This window comes from Bubalus kerabau, chromosome 10 (assembly GCF_029407905.1).
Source record: "Bubalus kerabau isolate K-KA32 ecotype Philippines breed swamp buffalo chromosome 10, PCC_UOA_SB_1v2, whole genome shotgun sequence".
NCBI classification, from domain to species: domain Eukaryota; kingdom Metazoa; phylum Chordata; class Mammalia; order Artiodactyla; family Bovidae; genus Bubalus; species Bubalus kerabau.
This window is the reverse complement of record NC_073633.1, coordinates 84,728,964-84,743,876: the sequence shown is the minus strand read 5'-3', so window position 1 is coordinate 84,743,876 and position 14,913 is coordinate 84,728,964. Positions and strand designations below refer to the sequence as shown.

Sequence of the window (14,913 nt, the reverse complement as noted above, 5' to 3'; positions counted from 1 at the left end):
CAACAGTCTCATTACACGCACCGTTCCTGATGATATTAGACATCCCAATATCTTCAACTATTTCTATTTTTTTAAAGCCCCTTTCCTTCTTCTCCTGCTCCTTCTCTACCTTATCATTTTTTCAGAGGCCATCTTTACTTTACCTCATGAAATTTAATATAGGTTATGATGTCACTTTTTCTTTTTCCTTGAAGACAGCAGCTAAACCCATCTGTCCTTCCTCAAAAAAAAAAAAAAAAAAAATGTTTTTGGACAGGGCAAAATTTCAAGATGTCATTTAGGAAGGAGTTTAGAATACATCCTATTACAGTGATATGTCACTGTTTTTTATGAGCACTCTGCTCATTTACAGTCAGAATACAGGACCAGGTTTACTATTACTTCTCCCCGTATATTAATATCTGATCATCATTAATATATTATAGAAATATTTCATTCATTCTTCCATGCACAGATTTTATATGCTTAAAATCTCAACCTGGCATGTATTTTGACAATGATAATTTAAAATGATACTTTCAAGAGTCTGGACACCTTTTTTTAACTACCAGCTATTTTCTCTGTAAGTGAAGCAGGGAGAACTTTCTACCTTTGGTGGGCAATATTCTGTTGCCTGTTGAGATGAGTGTTGAATCTTTTGTGGTGATACTGATATTACAGTAGCAACAAACATTAAAGTAGCAACAATAATTAAAGTAATTCTGGAATTAAAACAGTAGAAAGAGTACCTAATACCTTATTCATTGCAGTTTTCATTTATCCCAATGAAGAAAATTTGTTAATACCTATATATTAGTTGCATCATTCTAATAGCATTTGGAAATATCTATTGCTTTTACCAACATTTGTAAATCACATGGGGTTACCTGCTCAAAAGAACATGAGGTGCAGAAATGTTTCCATATGCTAGAAATAATGCCATCATTTTAATAAGGCAAGGGGAAAATGTGGTTTATTTTGCAAATAAATACTAAGTTACAGAAAGTGTTCTCAGGAGAATGAGGTACCTTCAAGGTTAACTATAAGCAACTCTCCAGCCACCTGACATTACCTCCCAAGACAACATGGTGGCATCAAGTCAACTGTGATTTAAGTAAGGCTTTTAATAACGTTACTATGGTTAAAGTAAAGTTTAATTTTTTTAATGTATTTATTTCTTTATTTTTGGCTGCACTGGGTCTTCATTGCTACATGAGCTTTTCTCTAGTTGCGGCGAACAGGGGTTACTCTTCATCACAGTGCACAATTTTCTCATTATGGTGGCTTCTCTTGTTGCAGAGCACAGAAACCAGGCACGTGGGCTTCAGGAGTTGCTACCCTCGGGCTCTAGAGTGGGCTTCAGTAGTTGTGGCACATAGGCTCAGTAGTTGTGGCTAGCAGGCTTAATTGCTCCAAGGCATGTGGAATCTTCCTGGACCGGGGTCGAACCTGAGCCCCCTTGCATTGGCAGGTGGATTCCTATCCACTGCCCCACCAGGGAAGACCCTAATTTAAAACTTTAAATTCAGATAATCTTGAACTGTCACACTCTTTTGTGACTCCTGTGATTATATGGCAATGGCACCCCACTCCAGTACTCTTGCCTGGAAACTCCCATGGATGGAGGAGCCTGGTAGGCTGCAGTCCATGGGGTTGCTAAGAGTCGGACACGACTGAGCAACTTCACTTTCACTTTTTACTTTCATGGATTGGAGAAGGAAATGGCAACCCACTCCAGTGTTCTTGCCTGGAGAATCCCAGGGACAGAGGAGCCTGGTGGGCTGCTGTCTATGGGGTCGCACAGAGTCAGACACGACTGAAGTGACAGAGCAGCAGTGATTATATGATTAAGAGAAAACAGGTTCTAACTTTTGAATTTCAAAATTACTCATCATTCTTACTCCACCGTCTAAACCCTTTAATCTAAGAGGACAATAACTTTTTGGGGGGTGGGAGGAATGAACGCTACAAGGCTGAAGTTAGTTAACAAATAATTTTTCAATTTCTATTCTTCTAAAAATGTTCATAAAAATCTCACTTAATAATAGCACACTACCACAGAAGAAAGAAAAAGACCAGAAGCCCTCTGACAACAAGTAGATATTTTTAATACAAACCTCACCCAACTCCAGACCAAATGAGTAATAATACATTTCAATGGATACCAAACCATAGGTGACCAACTACAAATACTGTAAGCAAATCTCCTACCAAAACAAAGATACTGTAACACTGTATGTTGAGTATCATTTATCTCCAGACCCTAATTCCTGTTACTAGAGATATGTACTATTTCTACTCTGTCTCAGAAGGCATCCAGAGTTGTTTATTACTAGAAATAGGGAGAAAACAATTCAATGACCAAAGAAGTGAAATGTCCCCTAACTTGAGCTCAATCTTGAGTGATTCAAGAACCAACCAAGCCTCATAAGAGTCCATTTTTCAAAGGGGTCATATCTACAATGTTCTTATAAACTATAACAAAGTACCCTGGGCCTGTGTATAGCTGGGTTCTTTTATGCAATAGGGATACTAATCTTTATGTCCAATTTAGTATTTAATCTAAATACATTTCCAAGAGAAAGATGAGTTAACAGATGTAACTATTTTACCTAATTTTGTCACAGTAGCCATACTTATGATTGGTATTCATTTCTGAAAAATACCATGTTTCCTATAATCATAAATACTTGTTGGGCTGTCTAAAGTTCTCTAATATGGGAGAGTAAAACGGTGTTTCTTAAATATCTTATTAAAGATATTGTTCTTTAGGCAGTACATTTTTCCATTATGATATATACACACCAGTACACTAGGTAACTTAAGTGTTGTTAAACATTAGTGATTGCCGGACACACACACAAATGAAGATAAAGTTCTTTTTCCTTTGTTAAGACCAAATATTTGCCTTTCTACAAAAAGTCTTAAGTCTGAATGTTCTTAAGTTGAATTGAGTCTTGTTTCACAGGTAATTTGCTTCAAGCAAAACATTTCAAAAAAGATCCACATTTTAATCAATAATTCAAAAAGTCACAACACTAATGTAACTCTTTCATAGGAATTCTGAATATGGAAACAGCAAATATTTTTGGAAGCTGAAGGAAAAACAAAGAAAACATAAATAAATAAAAACAAGTAATGGAACACCAATCATGGGCCAGACACTGAAAGGAGAGTTAAGGGTACAGGCAGAGGGCCTCCCCTGGTGGTCCAGTGGTTAGGGCTCCACACTTCCACTGCAGGGGGCCCACATTAGACCCCTTGGTTGGGAAAATAAGATCCCCCAAGCCACATGGCACAGCCAAAACCAAAAAGGATACAGGCAAATAAAACACAGTCCTTGCCCTCATGAGTGTTTCTTTTTTTTTTGCTTTTCTTTTTTTTTTTTTATTTTATTTTTAAACTTTACAATATTGTATTAGTTTTGCCAAACATCGAAATGAGTTTATAATTGATCTAACACCATTATTTTTCTTACATCCAAAGAGCTCAGGAAACTCAAACAGGGGCTCTGTATCAACCTAGAGGGGTGGGATGAGGAGGGAGCTGGGAGTGAGGTTCAAAAGGGAGAGGATATATGTATACCTATTGCTGACTCATGTTGAGGTTTGACAGAAAATAGCAAAATTCTGTAAAGCAATTATCCTTCAGTAAAAAATTAATTTTTTTTAAAAAAAAGCTATCCATATTGCCATTAACCCATGAATAAAAGATACACATGCCTTACAGAAAACTCTCTTAACTCCTGGGATAATCTACTTCCCTAAACAAGAGGCCAGCTAACGTAGCCTTCCCATTTCTTTACATTTTGGGGTGATTTTATGCTATGTATTCAGTCATAGAGATATATAATATACATATTACTATTAATGATAATGATGATGATGAAGACAGCAATAGCTAATACTTGTGTAAGTATTCATTAAACCTCAGATACTACACTAAACACCATATTTATTATTCAGTCTACCCTTCACCATAATCTTCACCATATCCTATTTGATAGGTACTATTATTATGTGTGACAGTGTTAGAATTAAAAGATCACTGTTTGATCAAAAATTATTAGATAAAAATAAAAGACAAATATATCAAATTAAGAAATCTAATTCTACTTTTTGATTCATCTATCTAGAACCACAGTTCAGTTCAGTTCAGTTGCTCAGTCACGTCCAACTCTTTGCAACCCCATGAATTGCAGCACACCAGGTCTCCCTGTCCATCACCAACTCCCGGAGTTTACCCAAACTCACGTCCATCGAGTCGGTGATGCCATCCAGCCATCTCATCCTCTGTCGTCCCCTTCTCCTCCTGCCCCCAACCCCTCCCAGCATCAGGGTCTTTTCCAATGAGTCAACTCTTCGCATGAGATGGCCCAAGTATTGGAGTTTCAGCTTCAACATCAGTCCTTCCAATGAAGACCCAGATCTGATCTCCTTTAGGATGGACTGGTTGGATCTCCTTGCAGTCCAAGGGACTCTCAAGAGTCTTCTCCAACACCACAGTTTAAACGCATCAATTCTTTGGTGCTCAGCTTTCTTCACAGTCCAACTCTCAAATCCATACATGACCACTGGAAAAACCATAGCCTTGACTAGACAGACCTTTGTTGGCAAAGTAATGTTTCTGCTTTTTAATATGAATCACAGGTAACAGCTTAATTGGGAAACCCTAACTGTAAGTTATAACTACCTGCTCTTCAGCAAAATATATGCAAAGGTTAAGATAAGAGAGGTGACAGGGAAAAAAGAAGAACTATACACATCTCCTATCCTCTTAAACCTGTGTCCCAAAAAAGTCAATTTGTATTATCAAAGAACTTACACCAAAGACTTTGAACTAAAGGAATATCTTTAACCTGTGATGAAATTTAAAGATTTAGGAATTAATTTCTTCAGTTATTTATTCCACTGCGATCTAACAACTTTTTTCATTTGCTACTACCTTTCTATTTCATTTTCAAAAAAAAAAAAAAAAGTCCATGCGTGCATACTCCGTTGTGTCTGACTCTGCAACCCCATAGACTGCAGCCCGCCAGGCTCCTCTGTCTATGGGATTTTCCAGGCAAGAATACTGGAATGGGTTGCCATTTCCTACTCCAGGGAACTTCTCAACCCAAGGATTGAAACCCAGTCTCTTGGGTCTCCTGCACTGGCAGGCAGATTCTTTACCACTGTGCTACCTGGGAATCATTTGACTAAAAGATTATATTGAAAAGAAGCATTTTCCAAGCCCCCAAAGGTATCCCCCAGTTGAAGTCAGGATACCCCACTGAGAGTGGAGAGTTCTAAAACTCCATTGATAAAGACATACCTTCAAATCCCAAATTCACTCCGAGTCTCAAAACTGCAATCCCTACAAGGAACAAAACAGCCCCTCCTTTTCTAAGATGCTGTTTGGGAAGATACCTCTCTTTTTATGATCCTGAACTGGAGTGAATCTAGCAAACTTCTTTGACTAAAGTCCTAATTACAGTAATTCTTAACTTTTTTAATAGTCATAGAAGTCTTTAAGTATTTTGTGAATGCTATGGAGTTTCTTCCTAGAGTAACATTCCTGAGTGCTTACACATAAAATTTCATACAATTTCAGGAGTTCTAAAGACTTACTGAAGCCCAGTTATGGACACTAGTTTAAAACTCTTGGTCTGTTTCCGCATCGATTACATACCTTTCTCTAGCATAGGAGCTTGGGATCATATGTGAAAATAACAGAGCAAAACTTTTTGGAAAAAAAAAATCAGTTAAAAGAAAAATATTAAACGTCTCAAAGTGGAAGAGATACTTGGCAATTTGGGTATCACTAGACTGGTTGGGCTTCCCTGGTGGTTCAGTTGGTAAAGAATCTGCCTACAACGCAGGAGACCTTAGTTTAATCCCTGGGTTGGGAAGATCCCCTGGAGGAGGGCACAGCAACCCACTCCAGTATGCCTGCCTGGAGAATCCCCATGGACAGAGAAGCCTGGCAGGCTACAGTCCATGGGATCACAAAGAGTTGGACAGAACTGAGCGACTAAGCACAGACTGATTGTACACTAAAACATTTCACCAAATGGCACAAGTGAAACCATCTAGAAGTTACCACAGTCTTAGTGGGCACAAAGTCCATTATTCTCTCAGACTATCACTGACATTTTCTCGCCTTATATATTTCAATACCATTTAACCAAAGGAAAATTTTGACATTCTAGTACACTTATATTTTCCTTACTCTACCTGTCCCATATCTGGAAATCAGTTTGGCTTATGGTGGGTTTTATTTGTTGATTTTATTTTTTTCATTTTTTGATTTTATAATTTAACTGTCCAGAGTTGTAGAGAGAAGGGAGATTTTGCTCTTTCCTTGGCTAGAATCAGTATGCCTGAAGAAGTATTTCAGTATAGCAATACATTCAAGCTAGGCATGAGTCTTTCTCTCTGGTTAAGGGCTCCCTGATCTACCTAAAAATCACAGTGACTCTGAAATACATCTCTGCATATTCCCAATCTTGTAGACTTCAAAGAGTTGCTATCAAATAGCTAACAATCTGCAAGGTCCAGAAGGGCAGGGTTTGGTCACTATACTACGGCCAGTGCTTGGCAAGCCTGACACACAGCAGTTGCTCAAAAAACACACCTACACTGCACTGATGAAACTTTTAAACCGGCTGCTACTTCTACCACTAAGTATGCGAGCTCAGCAAGTTACAAAACATCTCTGAGACAGTTTATTTATCTAAAAAGAGAGAACAGCAATCCTGATAGAGTTATTGCTAAGATTAAGTAAGATCAAGTACACAAAGCATCACATAGTAGTAACAAAAGTACTATAATTATCCTTTAAAGGAGACCTACATTTTGAGGCCTGTTAGGATGACTGTAGCTGAATTTTTAAATATAACTACATTATAAATGAATGTGATTCAAATTAATTTTATGACATTTTTATAAAATAAATAATTAAAAAGGATCCAAAAAAACTAGGAAAAGAAATATTAAATATAGAGAAAAAGAGCAGGGGAAATCTCATAAATCTCAGTGTTTCAAAAGAAAACTATTTCCTTATATATTTGTGGCTTAAAACACAACTAACATTTTCCAAGTGACAAACCTGGCACAAACATAGCAACTGGGAAATTTATTTTTGCTAAAATTATTGTCCAGCACTGTCAAAAAAAAAAAAAAAAAAAAAATCCTTACTTCTTAAAGGCATGTATCCTAAGATGAAATTGTCCTGGTGGTGAAACTTTTAAAAAGTCCACTAAAATGTGCTTTAGTTTTCTTTTTCCTTCTGGTGCCAGTTCCTTTAAAAATTAAGTCTAAAGCGCCATCTACTGTGTCTGTCAGGATCACATCATTTTTTGTTCATTTTATCAGAGTGCTAGAGAAAAGCAAAATGTAGTAAATTAAGAATCTGTAACTTTAAAATTCTATTCCAAAAAAATTAGAGGGTGTGCTTTTTTCCCCATTACATATTTTTATACATATACTTAGTGTAACTGCCTACCTATACACACACACACACACACACGCACTTTCATATCTGTACAATCATTTTTCCTGCTTTCTTTTCACTTTCTAATTAGTAGGCCTAAACTCACTATAAGCAGAGTATCACAGTAGGGACCAAATACTTACTCCTGTATATTAGAAGAACAAGTCATAATAGTAGCAAAGTCTGACTGAGAGTTTTTGTTGTTCAGTCAATAAGTTGTGTCTGACTCTTTGCGACCCCATGGACTGCAGCACACCAGGATCCTCTGTCCTCCACCATCTCCCAGAGTTTGCTCAGATTCATGTCCATTGAGGTGGTGATGCTATCTCACCATCTCATCCTCTGCCGCCCCCTTCTTCTTTTGCCTTCAATCTTTCCCAGCATCAGGGTCACAAGCCCTTTCACCACAAGGCTGTGATCCATGAAACTGGACTGAAAGTTTACTGTGTGCCAAACAGTGTTTTAAGTGCTTTAGACTCAATATCTCAAGTAATTCTCACAATAAACCTTTGAGACAGCTGTCATTAGTATTATCTCCATTTTACAGATAAGGAAACTGAGGCACAAAGGAGTTATGCAAACTTTGCCCAAGGTAGCACAACTAAGTGTGATCAAACTATGTTTAAATCCAGACATTCTGGGTCTAGAACCCATCTCTTCACCATGATATCAAGCTATTACTATAGGTAGGTTCAAATAATGATTAATCAGCCTTCTGTCATCAGAACTCCATAGGACAAACTCTATAACACTTTACCTTAATACATTATAACATCATTATCTCTCCCTATAGGCTTTTTTCGTATACATCTGTTTTTCCAGAGGTGTTATTTTAACGCAAAGAACTTTTTAAAATACCTGGGCCTTACTCTGGAGATTCTGATTCATTATGTCTGAGCTGAAATTTGAAAGCCTTGCCAGATTTGACACAGTCAGTCTGGGGCCCAGAATTTAGAACAATAGAGCTCTAAGACATAGTTTATGTTTGTGCTATCCATCTGTTCTTAAATTAGAAGTTCTCCTTACTTTTCTCGTATTTTAAAGAGTTTATACACAGAGAACTATGATGGTGAAACTGTCATACATTTGGATTTTGTGTTTTACTGACTTTCAAGATACAAAAATATAAGATTGATAAATGGAAATTCTTAATTCTGTTTAAATAATCTTAGAAGAGTAGGGAAGAAATGAAGTAAGCCTCCCTCACTGCTTTCTGTATACAAACTCTTTTCTGACCTTCCAGATAACTTATTCTCTGTACCTGTGATTTTTCAAAAGTTACTCCATGAATTCTCATTGAGGGGGAAAAGAGAAGACAAAAATTAAATACCGCTCCCATCCTGCCCTCATTTAATCAAAATACATCCATAGACAAAGTCTGAAAACCACTGACTTACTCCGCTGACACCGGTACAACTCACTGCTATCTGCTTCACATGAATTTACCACCATGTCAAGGAAAAAAAAATCCTGAAGTAAGGGTCTATGACTATTCTTATGAAGTAAATGAACAGATAGATGGATGGATGGATGGATACAGACAGCTAGCCCAGAGCCTCTGTGACAGTGACTATCTTATTTATTAACCCACAGGGTCTTCTTTAATTATACAGATGGAGGTTTTAATGAGAAAATATCAATGTATTAAATGAATCTCCAGTTACTATTCAATCTCTTCATTCCTCCTTAAGAGTACAGTTGGGGGACACAGAGTTCTTTAAAAAGAGGTCACTTATAAACATGGTGTAGCTATAATGTAATGAAACAAGTGTTTTAACAACACTATCATTACATATCTATTTGAGTGACATTTGGGAAATAAATCAATCAAGAACTTATTCTAAATAGCCTGGCTATTTGCAACAACATGGATGAACCTGGAGGACACTCTGCTAAGTGAAATAATTCAGAAAGAGAAAGACAAATACTGTATGATCTCACTCATATGTGAAATCTAAAAATGTCAAACTCACAGAAACAGAGAGCAAAATAGTAGTTGGTCGGGGCTGGATTGGGGGAAAATGGGGAGATGCTTGACAAAGGGACAGTAATAAGATGGATGAGTTCTGGGGATCTAATGTACAGTGTGATGACTATACTTAGAGCTACAGTATATTATATACTGGAAATTTGCTAAGAAAGTCAATCTTAAGTGTTCTCAACAAACATAAAACAGTAGTAACTATGTGAGATGCTGGGTGTGTTAACTTCATTGTGGTAATCATTTCACACTATATACATATATCAAACCATTACCCTGTACAACTTGTGTGTGTAGTTTGCTCAGTCACTCAGTCGTGTCCAACTTTTTGCGGCCCCGTGGACTGTAGCCCACCAGCCTCCTCTGGCCATGGAATTTTCCAGGCAAGAATACTGGAGTGGGTTGCCATTTCCTTCTCTAGGGGATATTCCTGACCCAGGGATTGAACCCACATGTGCTGCACCTCCTGTATTGGCAGGCAAATTCTTTACCACCACTGAGCCACCTGGGAAGTCCTTTGACCACTGGCTACATCAAAAATCAAAAATAAACCTAAAAAATTAAGACCTGCCACCCCAGAAAATAGTGAAAAGGATATATACTAGGACCTAGTTCCCCAAAAAGGAGCACGCATAAAATGAGTATATACTCTTCCACGAGCATTTGGCGAGAAAACAGCACTTATGTGGATATACTACTGCTGGCACAAGAAAGAAACTTGGACACCATATTTTTAAATCACTATGCTTTATAATTACAACTATTACCACAGTAGTTTTCATTTTCTATATAGCAAAATGTACTTTGTTCTAAATCTTCCTTTCATGAGAGGAATCAAAGCCAAGTCCTTTATAGAGACCCCGCAGTCTTCCCCTTGGAGGACTTGGCAGGCTTTGTAGCTTCAACAAATTGACATTATTCCTGCTACTTCACATAAACCTTCACTTCAAGTTTGGTGTGTCTGCTACCACATTGCCCAATTCTTCCAGTCTTCCAAATACTATGAAGAAGCTTCCCAGAAATTCTTGTTTGGATCAGCAAAAACTATTTGGTGTCATCAGCAGATTTCACCATTTCCTTTTGGAGTCATTAAAACATTAAACAAGCACGATCTTGGTATCAACCCTCGGAGTTCCGACGATTAACCTCTCTCCAGCTGAAGTCAAGCCATTCTCGGTTATGTTGTGATTCCCATCGTAGGACCAGAACGTGTTTATTTGCTAAAAGCTTAAACTCTGGTGGATATTTTTTAACTGAAAGTTGCAAAATGCATTAGGAAAGTAAGGAGGAAAAAGTTCCCAAAGGAAAAGCCAAAGAAACCAGCAAAGAGAAACAGCTCCTATTTGAGTAGTCCTATTCAAGCACTCAACCACCCCATATTCCACTCTTTCTGAAACCTCAAGCAAAGGCTGACCTTTGCCCTCCAAGTATTTACTTCTTTTATAATCATATGATAAACCTTATTAAGTACATTTGAAAATTCTATATAAATTATAACTAGCAGATCCAACTACCTTATCAGCTTTTCCCCCTTTTTATTACATTTGAAGGGAAAAAAGCTAACAGCCCTCATTCGGAAAGTGATAAGGCAAACAGCTTCCTCCTCAGTTGAATCTGTACTCTGACCCAGAGAAATCACTCTTTTCTTGTATTCAAGAGCGAATTTGTTTGAAGCTTTCATTCCGCTTTCCAAGCCTGCTCTCTGCAGCTGCATAAAAGATGAAACATGGGAATGAAAGAAAACTAGATTGGAGCCAAAAAGCAATACTGTCCGTATGCAAACTCACTCAAAGAGCAGCAAGACTTCTATACATCCCTTCTCACTTTTGCCATCCTAGCAGAACCCTAGCCAAAAGGAGGAGGCGATGTACTGTATCTGTCCAATCCTGTTGAAAACGACTTCCCATGTATAATCAAGGAAAGGATAAGTTCACCGGACTCACCTCCCTGCCTCCCCCACCCATCCCCCAACACCCTCCCCCGACTCCCATCCCTAGTCTTGACACAGCCCAAGGTGGTGTCAGATCAACCTTTAGCTCTAAACTGTATGGAATGAGGCAAGATCCAGGGAATGACTGGAAAGACGCTCACAGGTCATCATCATCTTAAGATGCCCATGGAGTAAGAGAATGGCAGAGACACTGCAGCAGTAAGCAGAATTTACTTCATCTGTCTTACCCCATGCACCATCAAGGCAGAATCTTCCCCTCCCAAAAGGCTGACTGTGCAGTAGACTTTCAGAAAGCCTGGCAGTGCATTAGCCTCCATGCAAAGGTGTCAGGTAAGCATAACCAGCAATCTACTCAGGCCAACAGTGAAGTGCGCAATTGAAAAAGTTCACTCTCAAAATCAAGGGCTTCCCAGGTGGCTCAGACGGTAAAGAGTCTGCCTGCAATGCAGATGCCCTGGGTTCAATCCTTGGGTCGGGAAGATCCCCTGGTGAAGGGAATGGCAAACCACTCCAGTATTCTTGCCTGGGAAATCCCATGGACAGAGGAGCCTGAAGGGCTACAGTTCATGGGGTTGCAAAGGGTCAGACACGACTGAGTGACTAACACACACACGCACCGTCAAGATCAAACTCTGCTGGGATTAGAAGGGCATTCTCAAGGATTTTTACTCAGATGTCATAATAGCTCCATGTTATTTTTAATGCTGTTCTTTGGATTTTGCCCCACACAGAATTCCCAAGTCACAAGAGGATCATGAACAATGTCCAGATGTATAAAATGCAAAAATACCTCCCTCCTACTTGTGGATTCCAAGATAAACACCACAAGAAGCACGTGTGACTAAACTCAGGGTCCATTCCAAATTAAATACTGCATCATGTGCACAGTGCAGGGCTTAAAAAACAAAACTGCACAAATATTCTACACGGTTCATAAGCCCGACTTGGGCAAGCGCGTGACCACATTGTAAGAAGGAAACATGAATTGGAGAGTAGGGGTAAAGGGTGAGAAAAGTCTCAGGCATGACCTTTCCCAGAAAATTGGTGCTATTTTCAGCCAACACTTGTATGATACAGGACATAGATGAAAGAAGAAACAGTATTTTTCTTTGTTTTCTTTCTACTGATGGCTCTCAATTCTAAAACCACCCAGCAAATAGGAAAACCCTACAAATACTTCAAAATCCCTAGCTAAGTCATGCACAAACATCATTAAATATACACACACACGTACACACACATGCACAGAGGTAATGAATACTTAAATGTCTAGCCAGCCAGTCCAGACAGAATCCTTTTGACTTATAAACTGGGTTCTACACAGAGTCCATGGAATCTTAGGGAGCACAGAAATAGGGCATTCAGGTCATATGAAAAAAATCTACATTATTTTTATTATATTTCAAAAAATAAAAGTAAAACAAAAAAAGGATGAGTGGATGAATAGATACTGTTCAGAGAAAGTCTGGCTGAGTTCAGTCTTTCTCCCATTTTATCCTAAGTAAATGCTTCTAATGAATTAAGATTGGGAAATGTTTACTAAAATATCTTGATTTTTTTAAACTTATATACCATTTAATAGATATAAAAGAATATGTATACTATGTAGGTTACTGAACCATAATGATAAAATATATACTCATGAACCCATCACCCAATTTATGAATCAGAATATTCCCAATCCCAGTGAAGTTACACACTGGCCCTTCTTGAATTCCATTCTTCTGTCTCCCTCCCGAAGATCATCAATATTCTGAGTAATGCATTTATTTTATTCTTGCCTCTTATAAAATAATTTTTACTACAACTGATGGCATGTTCTGATGTATTTGCTAATCCCTCTTTGTGCATGCTTCCACAATGGGGAGGGGAGAAAAAGTAAAGTCCTTCAAGTGTTAGTCACTCAGTCGTGTCCAGCTCTTTACAACCCCATGAACTGTGTAGCTCACCAGGCTCCTCTGTCCATGGAATTCTCCAGGCAAGAATACCAGAGTGGGTAGTCATTCCGTTCTCCAAGGGATCTTTCTGACCCAGCGTTCTAACCGGGGTCTCCTGCATGGTAAGGCAGATTCTTAACCATCTAAGCCACCAGGGAAGCCATTACCTCAATGTATTTTTTTTTTTTAAAGAAGTATCTTTTTGCCTATCTTCCCCCAAATTTAAGCACCTCATGATCAGAAATTATGTCTCTAACTTACCAGTACCTAACAAAGTTATGGGCATAGAATAAGTGCTAAATACTTATTTTTCAATTCATCTTTCACATCAGAGCCCCAATGTCTTAAATGTTCCACAGTAGAGCTGGTCAGCAACAATAAAGATTGCTTCTTTAATCATTGCCTTTCTCCTATGACAGACCTCTAGGAACCAAGGACCAAGTTTATCAATTATCTTCCTAGACTCTGAATCAATATATAATAACAGTCACTACATGACCTCATCACACACTAGATAAAATCTTAGGTGGTACTGAAATTATCAAATGAGACAATTCCTCTACTAGAGTCATACAGTGCTGACTCCTTACTTGGAGAGCACATTATCACACACAAAAGTTTAATATGTATTTGAGCTACATTTAACCAGACATGCCAATGAGACATGGAGGTGTCAACTGTTTTTTACTTAAAGACAGCATCGTCTACAAAGCAAACCAAACTGATAGAGAAGTCCCCACTATTTGACAGCAAAGAGTTTCATAATCACCTTAAACATTACTAACTGAACACAAGTGTCTTTGAGGCTGTGTTCTTAAGGATAAACCTACAACTTCAATTACATGACCATTATGCAAAACGGTTGATTACAAATTTGTCCATCAGCCTAGAACAGCAAAAGTAGACAGTTTATGCCATTCTGGATTCAAAATTTTATTGTGCAACCTCTCCTAAAAGTATGTTAGAGAACTTCTCTGACATTTCTTTATTCTGAACAAAGCATAGATTAAGAAGAAAGAAATATCTCTCTGGGTATAAAAAGGAGTCAGGAGAGAATGTGCCAGAAGAACTTAGGCCAGTCATAAGACATCAATCTAAAGGATCTTTCTAAAGAGACAACTGTACTGTTATTCCGAAAGACTTAACAATTTACACTTTAGAAAGAAAAGTTTAGGGAACTGTTCACACAAGTGCACCTATAATCTGGAATTAGTGCTATTATTAAAAAAAACTAAAATTAAAAAAAAAAATTTAAGTACTGCAGCATATGCCAGGCTACTTCACCAAACCCAAACCTTTTCACACTAATACAGCTGAGAAGTCTTGGTCAAGAATCCATAACAGTTTTGATAGGTCATTCCAGGAAAAAGTTTCGGGACATTGAACATCATTCTCAGAAGACTCTTAGTATTCTTTTTCAAACACTCCATGAAAAAAAGAAGGAAAAAAATCACTCATCTGTACCTATCACTTGCTACATATGACCATTTCTTAATTTATCTCAGTTGAGTTCACTGTTACCACTACACTTTGATATCAAGCTAAAGGTGTGGTGAGGGCACCCAAGACTGTTCTTGACCACAGGATGAGAC

General features: G+C 38.0%; 1 protein-coding gene across 13 annotated transcripts in view; it reads right to left on the bottom strand.

The window, feature by feature from the left end:
- The window catches only part of RAD51B (RAD51 paralog B), a 618,412-nt gene that overhangs the window by 511,766 nt on the left and 91,733 nt on the right, over nt 1-14,913 (bottom strand). The window contains exon 8 of one of the 13 annotated variants that reach the window (XM_055538423.1): nt 13,269-13,436. The exons of the other annotated variants lie outside the window; for them this stretch is intronic. Coding sequence (XP_055394398.1) covers nt 13,284-13,436 — 153 coding nt within the window. The 3' untranslated portion in view covers nt 13,269-13,283. Of the gene's footprint in view, nt 1-13,268; nt 13,437-14,913 lie in introns of those variants that run through there. 13 annotated transcript variants of the gene reach the window in all.